Source organism: Engystomops pustulosus, chromosome 6 (assembly GCF_040894005.1).
Source record: "Engystomops pustulosus chromosome 6, aEngPut4.maternal, whole genome shotgun sequence".
In the NCBI taxonomy this organism is placed as follows: domain Eukaryota; kingdom Metazoa; phylum Chordata; class Amphibia; order Anura; family Leptodactylidae; genus Engystomops; species Engystomops pustulosus.
The window spans coordinates 67,419,832-67,438,214 of record NC_092416.1 but is presented as its reverse complement, the minus strand read 5'-3'; the positions used below and the strand labels follow the sequence as shown (position 1 = coordinate 67,438,214).

The 18,383-nt window shown below is 40.7% G+C and overlaps 1 protein-coding gene across 1 annotated transcript; it reads right to left on the bottom strand.

Moving 5' to 3' along the window:
- Positions 1 to 438: 438 nt before the first annotated feature.
- On the bottom strand, positions 439 to 8,523 carry LOC140065765 (nicotinamide N-methyltransferase-like). Its single transcript, XM_072113335.1, has 3 exons — positions 8,315 to 8,523; positions 4,092 to 4,299; positions 439 to 959 (listed from the first exon to the last, which is right to left on the bottom strand). Exons 1-3 carry the CDS (start codon positions 8,463 to 8,465, stop codon positions 536 to 538), a joined length of 783 nt encoding a protein of 260 aa, XP_071969436.1. The 5' UTR covers positions 8,466 to 8,523; the 3' UTR covers positions 439 to 535.
- Positions 8,524 to 18,383: the final 9,860 nt, after the last annotated feature.

The window sequence follows — 18,383 nt, the reverse complement described above, 5'->3', positions numbered from 1 at the left end:
TGTTTGTTATGGTTCATATGTAGCGAAGCTGAAAATTCCATTGTGTGTTATGGGCATCATGTTTGTGTAGGTTTCCTCTGGGTCCTTCGGTTTCCTCCCACACTCCAAAACATACTGATAGGTTGATTAGATTGTGTGCACCATTGGGGACAGGGACTGATTTGGCAATCTCTGTGTAGCGCTGCATAATCTGTGAGTGCTATATTAATAAAGGAACTATTGTTATTATCTCATAGATCTCATCATCTCTCATTTCTGATGTCTCCTCTCTCTTTCTAACTGTTAGAAACTAGTGAATGTTTAGAAGCTAAATGAAAGTGCAGATAAACCTGGACTCTGATAATCTAAGCTCATTGTCAGTACACAGCATCCCACAGCGCTAGAGAGATCATGAAGTATCCTGCATCTGCAGGAATGAAACTGAGCCAAATTGTAAAGTAAGGGGTTAAAAATTATCTTTATTGTATAAACATCATTAGGGGATTGAAATTTGTGAATCTTCTTTCATGAGCAACCCCTTTAAACACTGTTCAATCTACTTTTTCTTGTGAGCTACAACAAAAAAGACTGCCTTATGGTCAATGAGGTCACTCTCAACTGTTCTCTTTTTTATCTCAAAGGAATCTATAACAAAACCCTCTCCAGCTAGAGCTTTCCTGACAAGGTCTTCATCATATGTGAAAACATGGATCTTGTCTTTTCCAATTGTTATATAAGTTGTACCTAAACTCCCAAATATTATCATGTGTCCTCCAGGTTTTAGCAACTTTGAGAACTTTCTGATATATTTAATGTAATCATCTTGTTCTTTACATATATGGTCTAGAAGCAAAGCAGTGATGATACAATCGGCTGGAGGTAAATCTATTGGCTCCGTCATATTTTCTTTCTCCAGGTTACATTTTATAACGTGTTGCAGCGCTGATCGCACTTTTCCTTCTTTGTCTTCTAACTGATCACTGAAAGAAATGGGAGAAATTAGAACACTTTATAATTCTACTGTTGAATATATTTAAATTGCACCAATACTGTTGTGTTGAGCTACCAAAGTATCTATTGAAAATAGGACCCTACCACTAAGAATATTTTTCTGAGTATTCGATTGTTGAATAGATTTAAATTGCACCAATACTGTCAAGCAACCATATATCCTCTAAAATACCCTATCAATAAGAATGCTTCTCTGAGTTTATACCTTATATACTCGTGTATAAGCCAAGTTTTTCAGCACAAAAAATGTGCTGAAAAACTTCCCCCATTCTGTCTTCTTCCGCCATTGTTCTTCTCCCGTGTGGCGCCTAGTATGACGTCAGCAGCGGCGCGTCATACTAGGCGCCGCACCGGAGAGAACAGTTGCATCGCCCAACGCGATGTTAAAGAAGACAGAAGACGGCGCGGAAGCAAGAAGAGGAGCCGGGAAGCCAGAAGAGGAGCCGCGGTGACATCGGGGGAGCAGCGCTGCGCATCGGGGCCACCGGACGGTGAGTAAATAATTTTTTTTTTTTAATTCTGGGCTGACTGTATACCACTGGGGGCAGTGCTGTATACTACTAGGGGCAGTGCTGTATACTACTGGGGGCAGTGCTGTATACTACTGGGGGCAGTGCTGTATACTACTGGAGGCAGTGCTGTATACTACTGGAGGCAGTGCTGTATACTACTGGCGGCACGCTGTATACTACTGGGGGCACGCTGTATACTACTGGGGGGCAGGCTGGGGTGGCTGTATACTACTGGGGGCAGGCTGGGGTGGCTGTATACTACTAGGGGCAGGCTGGGGTGGCTGTATACTACTGGGGGCAGTCTGTATACTACTGGGGGCAAGCTGTATATTATAGGGGGCTGGCTGGCTATGTATTTGGCTGGGTCTGTGACCAATGCATTTCCCACCCTCAGCTTATACTCGAGTCAATAGGTTTTCACAGTTTTTGGTGGTAAAATTAGGGGTCTCGGCTTATACTCGGGTCGGCTTATACTCGAGTATATACTGTAATTGGCAATTTTATTTCTAACATTTGATCTTTAATAGTTTTGCGACAGGTTTACTATATCTAAGATAAAGGGCCGACGCAACCACTGGGCATACCCAGGCAAGTGCCCCGAGTTGTTGGGGAGCCCACATAAGGTTGTTCATAAGGAATGCATAGGCATGAGGGGAGTTTTATATAAAATAACCATGAGGGGGATGTTTGGGATGATAAACTGGGGAATATTTTAGTTTCTAAATTTTTAATGCTGCCATGTGAGTTTACTGCAAAAGGACCTAGTGAGGCTCTGTCGCCCAGGGGCCTACTGAAACCTGGAGCCGACCATGCTAAGATATGGAATGTGTGTTTCTTATTTTATCAATACTTTCTTTGAGAGGGCAGAGGCAGAGTTACTAAAATATAACTTTTAACACCAAATATTAAAAAGGTCTAGTACAAGCATATATAACTCACATTGATAACATATATAATAAAAAAAACCACTAGACAGCTACATTCCTAGCTACTGGACACCACCATTCCTGAATAGTTCATTCACTGCAGTTAATTTGCTGACTGCACTCTGCCTTAAAGAGAACCGATCATCGATTTTATATGATGACAGATACTTTTAGCTTCTGGATGATTGATTTAAAAAAATGCCTTTGTTATGCATCTGAATAATTCCAATGAGAACTAAGGGCCTTTTTCACCTCTATTTCTGAAATGACAGTGTTGTTGTGAAATGGGCTCTGTTTAAAGGACATCTGTCACCAGACCAAGGATTGTAAACCAAGCACCCTGACATATTGGTATGTGCCCCCTCTCGCTCTTCTTTTAGCGTCTTATATCCTGGTTTAAAAAAAAAATAAAAAATTAAATTATGCAAATTAATTAGTCTAAGGGTCTCCATGCTCCATTAACTCCTATGGAGCCTGGATCCCCTCAGGCTAATTTGCATATTTTTAAAAGCCCTTTTTTCTTAAAAACTAGGGCATAAGAAGCTAAAAGAAGAAAAGATCCTGCCAGAGGGGGCGCACACCAGTATGTCTGAATGTTTGGTTTACAATCCTTGATCTGCTGATAGATGTCCTTTAAACTTCTATGTCACCAACTCAACAAATAAGTACATTTGTGATTAGTCACAAATCGCAGGGCCTTCATGCTCTTTAATCTAATTGTAGTGGATGGTCCTGTGCTACTACAGGTAGTGTCTCTACTCTCATAAAACTGTGCACTGATTCCTCTGACCATACTCTGGACATTGCTTCTTGTCACGCTTTCAACATTTTAATTTCTTTGGAAAAGGTTAACGTCTATCGTCTATTTGAAGATATTGGTCTTTACATCATGGGCAAAGGATGCACATAACCAAGAACATTAATTTAATTTATTGGACCAAGGATTGATAAATTAATTATTTGGAGGTTGTCACTTCCTCCTGACTTATTTCCTTAGTGGATTTGGAGATGAGGTCAAGGGTCGATCAAAAAAACTCTTTCCTCTCTGTCCTCCTCCTTTATATCTATTTGCCCCCCTTCCTGCGCACAAAGTTTAATTGTATAGAGAGCTCAAGTTGTATTCTTTCTTCATCTGCCAATATATATAAAAGTCTAAGGAAATTTTTATGTGGCTTTCTCCCACCTCTCTTTGATATTTTGAGTCTTAACTCTTACTGTAGGTATTGATGAAATTCTTTGTCCTCTGGGGACTATTTTGTTTGCAAGATAATATATATACTATGATGTTCCCACCACGATCGTGTATGTTCCTTATTGAGATTAGTGACTTCTGTGAATGCTACTTTAATTGATGAGATTTGAGAACTAAAAGTTACTGTATTCCCTAAAAAACATCCCTCGCTTTCTCCAGCCATTTTTCATTATTAACAGCATTTGCATTTGCAACAGGATTGCAACATATATAGGGTGTATAAGCTATTACTAGCCCTTTACAACATTTGGTATTAAAAGTTATGTTTCAGCAACCCTGCCTCAAACCTTTCCGTGAAAGCTTTCAATATACTTTCCCTGAAAAAGATCTTTGATATGTATCAAAATATTATACAGTAGCAACAAATACAATAACAATGGATTTACAGTAATATTTGGGTAAATATTTCACCTTTTTCCTTCAATGTCTACATGAAGTTGCGCAGCATGACACCAGTCGAATGCTCCTGTACGAGTGTCCACCCATCTCTTCAGCTCCAGGATGCATCTGTCATTTACCTTCAGGACTATGATGTGTTTGAAAAACTCGCAGGCTGCATACAGATGATGAATAAAGGAACTAGAACTTAGGTCAATTAAGATATCTCCTTTAAGATGACCTGTTGAAAAATTGTGAATATAAAATTTCTAATATGCTCTAACTGTCAAAGATGTTGCTGAAAATTAATGACTTATATCTACTGTAGAAAAAATAGGCAGCAATTTTTTTTTCTGGCAGTGCAACTACAGGAAAACATTCAAACCGTCAGGTCTTAAATGTAATGCAGAACAGGATGGGTCCTTCCCAGGGGTAGGATCCGCCCAGTTCTCACCAGTTCACTCAAAGTGGTTGTTAAAATCCTACCCAGCTTGGCGAGGCTAGTCTCCCTGCTCTGTGCTTTCCATCTAATGGGACACAGCAGTCCTCCTTCCCCCAACCTTCTTTGTTCTATACAGGCAATGCAATCTGATTGTGTGCGCCTGCACTGGGTTCTTGCCTCACAGCCACAAGCAAAAGAGAATATCCATAAACTGACATGTTTCTTTGTTTATTATTGCATGATATTTGCTACTGGGGCCATAACTACTGAGGGCATGACTGCTGGCTACTGGGGACATTATTAATGGCTACTGGAGGCATGACTACTGGCTACTAGGTGCATGACTGATGGATACTGCATGCATCATTGTGACTTTTTACTACTGGGATCATACCTGTGGCTACCGAGGGCATTACTGGGCCTACTGTCTACTGGGGGCATCACTGTGCTTACTGGCTACTGGGGCAACTCTGTGCCTACTGGCTTTTAGAGGCATCACATGCCTACTGGCTACTGGGGGCATCACTGTTCCTACTGCTTACTGAGGGCATCACTTTGCCTACTGGAGGCATTATTTTGGCTACTGGGGATAGGCACTGTGACTAATAGTTGCTGGGGCTGCTTGTGTGACTTTTGGCTACTCTGGGGCTGGTGCTGTGACTACTGGGTACTGTGGATGACTGTGACTATTACTGTGTGTTAATACTTTGTAGCCTTTTGTAGCCTTTTTCTGTGGTGACAGCTACAAGTCACTTGGAAAACAGTTAGAGCTCAGTGAGGTTGGATGGAGACCGTATGTGAACTGCAGTTTTCAGCTCTTTCCAAAGATTCTCGTTTGGATTCAGATCTGGACTTTAACTTGGCCAACACCTGGATACTTTGTGAACCATTCTATTGTAGATTTTGCTTTATGTTTGGGATCAAAGAATATAAGTCTACATCCCAGTATCAAGTTTTAAGCAGACTCCAACAGGTTTTCCTCCAGAATGGTCCTGCATTGGGCTCCATCCATCTTCCCATCAATTTTAACCATTGTTATGCTGCCACCACCATTTTTGACAGTGGGGATGGGGAGTTCCGGGTGATGAGTGCTTGATCTTGCGACACATTTCCTTTTTTAAATTCTGCGGTTTGTCCGAATCCATTGGGGTGTCCGACGGCCTCCCCCCCCCCCCCCCATTTCTGTTCAGACCGGAGGCTGCATGGTTTTTGCAGATTCGTTACAATGAGCCAGTGGCTCATTGTAATGAATACTGTCCAAAAATGCCATGCACTGCAATACAGTATTATTGCAGTTTATGGTAGGAACAAGCAGACCATCTAGGGTTAATGTACCCTAGAGCGTCTAAAAAATAGTAAAAAAAAAGATTTCGAAAATATTAAAATAGTTGAAAACCTTAAAGTTCAAATAACCCCCCTTTCCCTAGAACTGATAGAAAATGTAATAAACAGTAAGAATCACAGACACATTAGGTATTGCCACGTCCCAAAATGCCTCAAACTATTAAAATATAAAAATGGTTATTGCTGTTGTGACCCCCATAACGTAAAATAGCGCCCAAATATCCAATACACGACTTTTACACCATTTTACATCGCATAAAAAAATTGAATAAAAAGTGAGAAAAATGTTGCACAGACCTCAAAATGGAAGCAATGAAAAAACATTGCGCATTTTGCAAAAAATTACACCTAGCACAGCTCCGTACACCACAGTATGAAAAAGTTATTGTATTAAATGAAATAAAACCTATATAAATTTGGTATCACCGTGTTCATACCGAACAAAAGAATAAAGCAGAGGTGTTATTTGGAGCGCACAGTGAAAGTCGTAAAAACTGAGCCCACAAGAACGTGCCTGTTGTATTCCTTAGTCTTCATGATGCTCTCAGCGCATTACACAGAACCCTGAGACTATGAGCAGGTGTATTTATAGAGATTCAGTTACACACAGGTGGATTATATTTATCATCAGTCATTTAGGACAACATTGGATCATTAAGAAATACTCACTCAACTTCTGGAGTGAGCCCCACTATACATATGTACAGGCCATCCACTGAGCCCATCTCTAAGCCAGGCCCCGTCTGGCATGGAAATAAGCGCAGCCGATTACTTTTTACCGTGCCAAATGCCAGTTTTTTATTATTGCAGGCAATGTTGGTTACTACAGCTACACAATGTGTTTTGGTCAGGGGCGTACATACCAAACGGCAAGTTGAGCAAACCACTTTATGGAGCTAAAAGAGCACATGGTAAGGAAAGCTGTGAACTCCTGATGCACTCTGCACTTCCGGCACTCCGGACCATTACAGGCGCAACTCCTCTATATCCTGGGAGACAGTGACAACAAGGAACGGTACCTTGTAGCAGACTTTTTTTTACACTCTTTTTGATTGGCTCTCTATTGACGATGGGGCGGTCCTTTATATAGCACACACAGATTACACAGCGCTACAAAGAGCTTGCCAAATCCTTCCTGGCCCAGCAGCCCCCACCACCTTTAATCCGTCCCTGATTACAGCTTGTGTATATATACAGTTGAAGTTTACATGCACTATATAAAAATCTTGTGTATATATACAGTTGCAGATTTCATACACTATATAAAAAGACACGTGTACATTTTGCTCACTAATAACAGCTGTACACATCTCTCGCGGAGCTACAAACAGTCAAGGGTTGATCCAGTAGACAGAAAATTGTATAACATAGAAAATAAGTTTTGACCGGAGCTCCCGATTCTCTTGCTTCCGTGTGTCCTTATTCTTCCAATATGTCACTCACAAAATAGAGTAGTTCACACTCCTCCAGCACAAATTCCTGAATCCTCCGAAAGGAATATACCGCTATTCAAACCAACACTCCTGGGTTTCTCCTGTGACCTCATTCGTTTGCACCGTATTTTGTGGTAGATCGCTAGAAGAAATTCACCCTCAGATGGCTCTTTTGTGAGAATGTTTTTAATCTAAAATAAATCCTGAGTGTTAAATTGTACTACGCTATCTGCGGGTGTATTTCTTCAAGCAATCCACCGCAACATACGGTGCAAGCATGAAATCAGAATAAACCTTTCCCATTTTAGATCAATTAGGGATCCCAAAATTATTTATTTTTATTTTATTTGAATGCATTTTTATTACTTTCTGACAAGTCAAAAGTTATTCATACACCAAGATGACTATGACTTTCAAGCATAATAAACCAGCTGGCTCAAGGGCTACTCTATTGTCCCTGCTAACCTGCTCATCCCTGGGTGCTCATCCCTTAGCTCTTCGGGCGCTAATATGCATGGGCACACTGCATAGATTCATATTAAGTTTATGTTATCAAAAGAATGTCTATGATAGGTACAAAAATTGGGAAACAAGGAGTTGCCAGGTAGAAGCAAAGTTAAAATGAAGAGCCCCTGGAAAAGTTCCTATAAACTTTTGTCATTCTTAGGTTTTCCAAGGTTCTGCAGATCAAAGAGGGGAAGCAGTGAATATACTTTCTTTGCTCTCACTAGTATATGTGTAGTGTAGTTACCCTATCTGTTCTTCTTCTTACCAAGAGACTGAGTTCAACAATTAGTCTTTGGTTCTTAACACTTGTTTACTGAACACATTTAACTTTACTACTTAGAAAAAGTTAACTGTGGTACTAGTTGTGTCAAGTGAACCTATTTCTTAAAAAGTGGGTTTTTTTTCCAGCTGCAGGAGCATACAAACCCAACCCAATTGATTGCAAATGCTAAAATAGAAGTGAATTGTAGCAATAGATCTAGTTCTACAACAATGTAGGACAATAATATTACACAAAGAAGAATACATACCCTGTGTGAAAGTCTTTGTAAGATTTTTAATGGGAAATACCAAGGAATCTTCTGCAACAACCACATCAGGTCTGTCCGAAAAATAGTCATCTAGATGTTTCCTGGAATCAAAGCCATGAACATGGTAGAGCTTCTTGGAGCTGGAATCCATATTCTAATCCCGAGTCTGCAATGGACTGAATCCCTCTATCCCAGGGTTCATGCTCCTTATATATCAACAACTGGGGATTTATTTGCAAACTGTGTTTGTAAAAATCACCTGTCACAATGTTATTCGCTGTGGGAGGCAGCCCGGGGAACACGTTTTATAAAAAATGTACTGATCCTGTCTGAGGGTATACTAAAAAATAAAGGGAAAGCAAAGAGAAAGAACTGTACATCCCCCTTCTATATATTCCACTCTGTTCTAACCCAGGGTGCCTCCATCTCACAGTAGGGACATGAATTAGCATATTAAAAATAACTTCTCTCTTAGATCAAAAAATTCATTATCGACTCAACATAGCAAGAATACTTAAAGGCAGGGGCGTTGCTAGGGTTGTAAAAGATCCGGGGCACGGGCCCCAATACATATGTAGCGCTCTTTTAGTAATGCCCCCTCCTGTACATAACCCCTCACATAACAACTTTACTGACAGTGTATACAGCTACAGAAACACCAGAGAAATCCCTACTTTTTCCCTCCAGTGACTGCAGGTGACACATCCTCCATCTTCTCCATTAGGCATCACCACATCTTATGTTCCTCATTGTCCCTACATCTTTGTTCCCGGGTAGTGTTATCCTGCTGCCGCCCCTAACAATCCCCCCAAATACTGTAAGGCAGCGCTCACACTTTGTCTTGCATTTAAACAAAAACAGGTGCGTGTTACCCATCACGCCCCAGCAGTAAGTAATGTCCCCACACAGCCCCCCAGTAAGTAATGTGCCTCACACAGCCCCCCAGTAAGTAATGTGCCCCACACAGCCCCCCCAGTAAGTAATGTCCTCACACAGCCCCCCAGTAAGTAATGTGCCTCACACAGCCCCCCACTAAGTAATGTGCCTCACACAGCCCCCCACTAAGTAATGTCCTCACACAGCCCCCCACTAAGTAATGTGCCTCACACAGCCCCCCACTAAGTAATGTGCCTCACACAGCCCCCCACTAAGTAATGTGCCTCACACAGCCCCCCACTAAGTAATGTGCCTCACACAGCCCCCCACTAAGTAAAGTGCCTCACACAGCCCCCCACTAAGTAATGTGCCTCACACAGCCCCCCACTAAGTAATGTGCCTCACACAGCCCCCCACTAAGTAATATGCCTCACACAGCCCCCCACTAAGTAATGTCCTCACACAGCCCCCCAGTAAGTAATGTGCCTCACACAGCCCCCAGTAAGTAATGTCCTCACACAGCCCCCCACTAAGTAATGTGCCTCACACAGCCCCCCACTAAGTAATGTCCTCACACAGCCCCCCACTAAGTAATGTGCCTCACACAGCCCCCCACTAAGTAATGTGCCTCACACAGCCCCCCACTAAGTAATGTGCCTCACACAGCCCCCCACTAAGTAATGTGCCTCACACAGCCCCCCACTAAGTAATGTGCCTCACACAGCCCCCCAGTAAGTAATGTGCCTCACACAGCCCCCCACTAAGTAATGTCCTCACACAGCCCCCCACTAAGTAATGTGCCTCACACAGCCTCCCACTAAGTAATGTGCCTCACACAGCCCCCCACTAAGTAATGTGCCTCACACAGCCCCCCACTAAGTAATGTGCCTCACACAGCCCCCAGTAAGTAATGTGCCTCACACACAGCCCCCCACTAAGTAATGTGCCTCACACAGCCCCCCACTAAGTAATGTGCCTCACACACAGCCCCCCAGTAAGTAATGTGCCTCCCACAGCCCCCAGTAAGTAATGTGCCTCGCACAGCCCCCCAGTAAGTAATGTGCCCTCACGCAGCCCCCCCACTAAGTAATGTGCCTCACACAGCCCCCCACTAATTAATGTGCCTCACACTGCCCCCCAGTAAGTAATGTGCTCACACAGCCCCCCAGTAAGTAATGTGCTCACACAGCCCCCCTTATTCTCCCCCTTCCCTGTCATGTCTCCCCCCTTACCTCACAGATGCAGCCCCGGATCTTTTGACCTAGCGACGCCCCTGCTTAAAGGGGTTGTCCAGTTTTAGCAAATATTTTATATTGTTTGTTTAATGAAAAGTTATACAATTTTCCAATATACTGTCTGTATCATTTATAGTTTTCTAGATCTCTGCTTGCTGTCCTACAGGAAGTTTACTTCCAGTGGATATAATTTGTCCATGGTGATGTGATGGACATGCAGGTGCAGGAGCTGTTATTATCACAGAGAGTAATAGGATTTGTGTGATACTAACAGCTTGTGCACCTGCCTGTCCAGAACACCACCATGGACAAATTATATCCACTGGAAGTAAACTTAGAAGCTTCCTATAGAAGGACAGCAAGCTGAGATCTAGAGAACCATGAGGAATTGATACAGACGGTAAATTGGAAAGTTGTAGAACTTTTCATTGCACAAACAATATCAAATATTTGCTGAAAGTGGACAACCCCTTTAAGTCAAACCAAATGGGTTTAATCAGAAAATAATATAAAGAAAATATAGAGATTCTACAAGCCCCACATATTTATAATATAAGGTCTAATATATCATATGATACCTTTAAAACATACATATTATGTACAGATGTAGCATTGGTATGCAGGGGCGGACTGACCATACAACCCACCAGGGAAATTCCCAGTGGGCCAACTGGGGTCAGTCCTGGGCTGGTCCTGACTGGTGGGGTCGGTCTAAGAAGTAGCATATGTATAGGGTAATTACCCCATCTGTTCTTCTTCTCACCAAGAGACTGAGTTGAACAATTAGTCTTTAGTTCTTAACAATTGTTTACAATCATTTAATTTATACAATCATTTAATTTAAGTGAAACAGTTAACAATAAGATTATTCCTCCCTTCACTTTCCACCACCACAGAATGGTAGATGAGTATTCATTTAGGTAGCATATCATTTGAAAAATTGGGACACTAGTTGTGTCAAGTGGTCAGGGCCGGCGCTATGGGTAGGCAAAGGAGGCAATTGCCCAGGGCCCCCTGAAAGGGGAGAATCTCTTCTTTCAAATGAATCTTGAATTTTGTTTCTAGGTGCTATGGATCCAAAGATATTCAGGTTTAAAGTGAGAATATCAGGTGCCATTTTTATATATAAAAATCACTCCCAACGGCAGTTTAACAGAGATTATCTCCGTTTTCCTAAAACTTAGACTTTTTTTCATAGGAAGAAAAAAGAAGTGAGGTTCTATGTGTCACAGAGCCAGAGATACAACCCCCTGAAATTAACCCCCCCCCCCCAATCCAGATTCTTAGCCATCAGGCTGCAGGGAGCATTTGCTGGACACAGGAGCTGCTGCACCTCACAGATAATGGAAATATTCACTTTATATGTTACTACATTTTGAGAAGGAATAATATCAACTAATATTCATATTTTTAACCCTTCTCTATGCAGAACTATCTAAGAACACACTTTGGGCCACATGTATCAATCGTTTTCGTTTTTTTCTGTTGTTTTTGCGCCTTTTCATTCAGGCGCACCGTTTTTGCGCCATTTTTGCGACTAAACGGCAAACTAGCTGCACAGCAAAAATAAGCAGCTTTCCCTCATTTATCCTAGCAATCCAGATGTTTTGCTGCGCCTAATGATATTCATCACTTGCGACTTTTCATTTAGGCGCAAAAACGGGCGCAAAAACACTCCAACCCGAAGGTGGCGTTAACTGAGAAGTAAGCACTGAGCCCCTTTGCAGAACAGCTCATTTCTAGCAACAGAGCTCAGCCAGACACTGCAGACACTAGAACATATAATACAGACATGAGATACTCTGCAAACACTAGAACATATAATACAGACATGAGATACTCTGCAGACAGGAGCTGCAGACTCTATTTACAGTTCATCACCTTCTATTTACAAAACATTCTGCAGACTCCTGAGCTCAAAGTAAGAGCCCAGAACTTTGCAGAATGTTGCAGATATCACAGACAAGTGTCCCCCGTGTAATTCTGCACAGTGTGTCTGAGAGGGATACTGTGCAGAATTACAGGGGTGCAGCAGGAGACCAGCACTGGGGGATCCCCTCCAGGAGAAGCCACTGCTGAGGAGATCACTGGGTGCTGGGTGTCACACACCTGGGTGCTGCTGTGAGTGTTATCTTCATTCTGGGCTGTGGGAGAAGCAGAGAGGAGCTTGTAGCAGGATCACATGTAAGTGCCTGAATTTAACATTGCGCCTAAACTGCGCCAAAATTGCGCCTAAACTGTGTTAAAGTAAAGTAATTAATAAGAGGCAGGAAATTAACTTATCACAGATGGTTGTAGCTTGTGAAAATTCTGGAAAACAGTGCGCCAGAATTTAGGCACAACTACTACACTTAGGCGCACAAAAGTGATAAATGGGGCCCTTTCTCTCTTATTCCCTTTTATTTTGTGATAGTTGTTAAAGATATTACACTGGACTCAGACGCCATTTTACATATTGTTAGACATTTTAAAGACTCAGCATTCATTTCACATAACTTTGTGTAATAAAAACTAAAGTTTGGGTGTGCCCCTCAGCACACAAAGACTTAGTGCTCGCTAGCACTACCTAGAGCAGTGGTGGCGAACCTATGGCACGGGTGCCACAGGTGGCACTCAGAGACCTCTCTGTGGGCACCCAGGCCATTACCCAGGTCACTATTTAGGACTCAGTTCCTTCTCCTGCAGTCACAGGCAGCCCAGTACGTGCCACGTTCAGCACTATTTTAAAGTGACTAGAAGTGCAGGAGGAGCAAGGAGGTGCTCACAGAGCTGTATTATCATTGTAGACCCTTTTCTGGAGCTGTGATTGATCCTGTTGAGGGACCTTAGAGGGAAACTACAATAATAATCTGAATTTCTTCTTCTTTCTACTGTATTAATGTCCTCAGGACGCCAGTACATTTGAAACCTGTGAGTTACTTTAGTTACTTTAAATTGGCATTTGACACTTTGTGTCAAATATGTGGCTTTTGCTTGTAGTTTTGGCACTCAGTCCCCAAATGGTTCGCCATAACTGACCTAGAGGAAGGTATCCAGGTGAACATCTGGACATTATGTGATGTGATTATGTTTATGTGAAGACAGCCAATGGTTCTACATTCCTTTGTGTGCTTACATCCAATAGTATTACATTTCCTGGGTGAGAACACCCAATTATAGTTGCTGCTTTCCTACTTACACGCCTTATGTAAAGTGCCTTATGGTTTTCTATAAATCTGTCAGTCCCACAATAAAGTAACAGTCTTGTCTTGTCTAGAGCAGAAAGGACAATGTGTCTTTCCTGGTTTACTCCATTCCAAGCTGGAATGCAAAGACTCTATAATTTGAAAGTCACCTTTACAATGATTAGGGGTTTGAGCCCCAGATAGAAATCTATAAGATAGTCTTTTAGTGGTGGGAAAATTGACTGATACGATGAACATTCGATCCTCTTCGCCTAATGTGACTACACCGCGACCAGAACATGTCCATAAAGTTATATGTAACACCAAAAACACACACATGTTCTGGAATAAAGTTTTTTTTTCACACCATCCTCCATTATTTACACCTATGTTATGACGTTCTCACTCTCATTCTTATGAAGCGCGGAGGGTTCTGTTATTGTGCAGCTAATTCAATGGCGCACATCTAAAAGTGACTTTTATTATCTCATTGAAGAGGTTTATGGATATATAGTTATTTATTTGGGTTACCATTGTGTAAGGAACAGACAATGATACATCTGTGTGAATTTTCTGCAGTTCCCTTTGCTGCATATTTTGGTGAATACAGTATATTGGTGTGGGGTCTGTATGATCTCCTCACATCTTACTGTTTTAGGAAAGTATATTTTCTTTATATAAGTATTTGGATTTGTACATATTTTAGAGGAAATTTTGAATGTTAATTGCAAAATGCATCGCCTGGTTGTCTGCTTTCAAAATTCTATAGGTTTTATGGCGCCTTTACTTTTTATTCTGTTTTATTGCTATATTTTGCAGGTTGTGACTGTCTAAAAATGTCTAGCTGAAAAGCAGATATCTAGTTATTACAGTTTTAGTGATATTATGTGAACATATCAATAGGGCACATTTGTGAACTCTACACATGTCCATGTATTACATTTAGGAGATGTGAAGGTAAACATTTTCTGTTTGGAGCACATTTTTTGCCATCAAAGTCAAATTTTAAGTATTTTTTATAAAATGTTTCAGTTTGAATCAAAATTGCATGCAGGCGCCTATGTCTATAAACTCTTTGATGCAATTTTGAAAATCGGGCAAGTGTCTGCTTTCAGAAAATATTGGTCCCTCTCCCCAATAGGCCTCACAGTCTAATCAACCTACCAGTAATTTTTTGGAGTGTGGGAGGAAACCGGAGGACCCGGAGGAAACCGACGCAGACACAGAGAGAACATACAAATTCTTTGCAGATGTTGACCGGCGCAGCAAGGCTGTAGTGCTAATCACGGAGCCTCCATGCTGCCCATAAATCTTTGTTTTACCATACAAAAGGAGCCACTTCCTGTCTGTGACTGGTCATAAAATAGTTTTATTTTGGGGCCCCACTTTTAGTTTTGCCCAGGGCCCCACTTTGTCTAGAACCGGCCCTGCAAGTGGTTCTACTGCTATTAAATCTAATACATTACATGTTTGTGTGATAAAAAAAGGATGGATTCTAAGACAAATATTATTCATGTTACTCCGCTACTTGATGCAATTTGGTCGGCAGTGACAGCTCTATGTGAATCGACTGCGCACAGACTGTAAGGCAGCAGTAGTATAATAGTTCTATTTTTGTACACAATATTATAGTAGTTACATTCTTGTACATAGGGGGCAGTATTATAGTAGTTATATTCTTGTACATAGGGGACAGTATTATAGTAGTTATATTCTTGTACATGGGGGACAGTATTATATTAGTTATATTCTTGTACATAGGGGGCAGTATTATAGTAGTCATATTCTTGTACATAGGGGACAGTATTATAGTAGTTATATTCTTGTACATAGGGGGCAGTATTATAGTAGTTATATTCTTGTACATGGGGGGCAGTATTATAGTAGTTATATTCTTGTACATAGGGGGCAGTATTATAGTAGTTATATTCTTGTACATGGGGGACAGTATTATATTAGTTATATTATTGTACATAGGGGACAGTATTATAGTAGTTATATTCTTGTACATAGGGGACAGTATTATAGTAGTTATATTCTTGTACATAGGGGGCAGTATTATAGTAGTTATATTCTTGTACATAGGGGGCAGTATTATAGTAGTTATATTCTTGTACATAGGGGGCAGTATTATAGTAGTAATATTCTTGTACATAGGGGGCAGTATTATAGTAGTTATATTCTTGTACATAGGGGGCAGTATTATAGTAGTTATATTATTGTACATAGGGGACAGTATTATAGTAGTTATATTCTTGTACATAGGGGACAGTATTATAGTAGTTATATTCTTGTACATAGGGGGCAGTATTATAGTAGTTATATTCTTGTACATAGGGGACAGTATTATAGTAGTTATATTCTTGTACATAGGGGGCAGTATTATAGTAGTTATATTCTTGTACATAGGGGGCAGTATTATAGTAGTTATATTCTTGTACATAGAGGGCAGTATTATAGTAGTTATATTCTTGTACATAGGGGGCAGTATTGTAGTAGTTATATTCTTATACATAGGCGGCAGTATTATAGTAGTTATATTCTTGTACATAGGCGGCAGTATTATAGTAGTTATATCTCTGTACATAGGGGGCAGTATTATAGTAGTAATATTCTTGTACAGAGGGGCGGTATTATAGTAGTTATATTCTTGTACATAAGGGGCAGTATTATAGTAGTTATATTCTTGTACATAGGGGGCAGTATTATAGTAGTTATATTCTTGTACATAGGGGGCAGTATTATATTAGTTATATTATTGTACATAGGGGGAATCATTAGGGAGCAGTATTATTATATATTTTACTTATGGGCAGCATTATAGTAGCTCTTGTTTATTGGAGAAGTTATTGTAGTATTTTTTGTGCTGTAAATGTTGATTTAGACCATCTTTAAACAGTTTGTGTGGAGTTATATCACATCACATGGTCACATCTACTTGTTGGTACCGCCCACAGAATGGGTCCACTTTAACAGTTTTTTCCAGGGCCATGTTGAATTCTCAGTCGGCCCCTGCTGGTATGTACAAATGTACAGATGTAGTCTATTCCAAAGAAAAAGCAAGGTGGCACTCACCAACGTGGCGAACTATCTTTATTAGAACGAGGTGCAGTACAGAGAAGAGTGGGGCCAGGCGACGGGCCGTTTCGCGCTAAGACGCGCTTTCTCAAGCCGTTGACGTCATCCGTCGGCGACTACGCACATTATATGTCAGCAGGCAGCGTCAAGGCATTCGTTTTGCCTTTTCCTTATTTCAGCTATATGTGGGGATCTGTTGAAAGATAGTGGTTGGTGCCGAACCTTTCCTCTTGTTTTACTACTGTACAGATGTAGTACTGTAGATGTCACTAATCTCTGTGTTACTGACTGTCCTACTAGTGTGTGAGGCAGTTCTCCACATATATATTGTCAGTGAGCCGGTGGTTCTGTGTGAGGACGTTATTAATTCTTATTAATGTTGTCAGCATATTCTCATCCTACAGAGTTCACCATCTTTTTTGTAATAAACCTTTAACATAGAACATGCAACACAATTTCAATGTTAAATACCGTGCTCAGTCCGAATCAATCGTACTGTCCGAGGGCACACCCCTTAATTTGTGTCACATGGAAGCGTGCGCAGCTGCGAGGCAAAAGCGTTGTGTGTGCCACAGTCATAGCACATACACTTCTTAAATACCTGTGCTAGCCTTTTTAGCCCTGACAAAGGTGCACAGTCCGACAAAAGTGCTGCGTGCAACCCTTAGTAAATCAGCTCAATGTGTATAGTTTTGGCCACTGGTGTATAAATAGAACATAATAGACATAGAACCGGTGCCGAGGAGAGCAACCAAGATTATTAAGGTAATGGGGGGAATGGAATACAATGATAGATTACTAAACTTGTTCTGAGGGGACCATTGCCATAGACAGGGATTCTTTCTGGAGTGCGTTTATATCAAATTGTATCAGGGATATATTCTGACCTTCATATTAGGGGTCAAAAATTATTTTTTCTCTGCTTTGGGCCAATTGGCATCAGCATTGCAGGGGTTTTGCCTTCATCTGGATCAACATGCTATAATTGAAAAAAATAGGTTAGAATTGATGGCCTGATTTTTTCTACCCTTATTTGCTATGATACTATTAAATAGCTAAAGATACTATTAAATTACTAAAAGCTGCAAGCTCTTGCGAGCAGGACCCTCACTCCAACCACTCATACTCTGTAATATCTTATTTTATTTGTATAGGTCCCCTATAATTTGTAAACTGCTACAGAATATGATTTCACTGTATAAATGTAGATTATTATATTATTATTTAATTTTTTTCCTGCTGACCCAATTGTGTAGAATCTCAAGACACAGAATATCAAAATACTAAAAATATGAGTAGAATATTTTGTAAAAAAAAATGTAATATTTTTTATCATGGTGACCTGAGGAAAATATGGTAGCTAGATTTTTTTTTTTTTACAACAAATGAATTAACCCCTTATCCAACAATTTTTCCAGCCAAAAGTTCTGGAGATTACAGAGGGGTTACAATGAATATACTTGACTGTAAGACCCTCTTATTCCTCATCATGTTTAATGACTGTTAAATATTATAACGAGAATTTTCCACCCTCTGCTCTTCACCACTGCAGGGTGGTGGATTATTATTAAAGGGGTTTTCCCATCTGGACATTTACTTTTAATTTAATTCATTTGCATGGTAAGGCTTATGACCACCAGAATCCATTGTCTAATCTTATTTCTCATATAAATTGACTGCTTTTACTCCAATGTACTAGGAATTTATATACAGTAA

Excerpts from the sequence above, each read along its gene's own strand:
- LOC140065765 (XM_072113335.1), bottom strand. The coding sequence starts at position 8,465 with ATGGATTCCAGCTCCAAGAAGCTCTACCATGTTCATGGCTTTGATTCC. Across the intron at positions 4,300-8,314 it reads TACAAAGACTTTCACACAGG|GTCATCTTAAAGGAGATATC; the intron begins GTATGTATTCTT and ends ATTTTTCAACAG. Across the intron at positions 960-4,091 it reads GTAGACATTGAAGGAAAAAG|TGATCAGTTAGAAGACAAAG; the intron begins GTGAAATATTTA and ends CATTTCTTTCAG.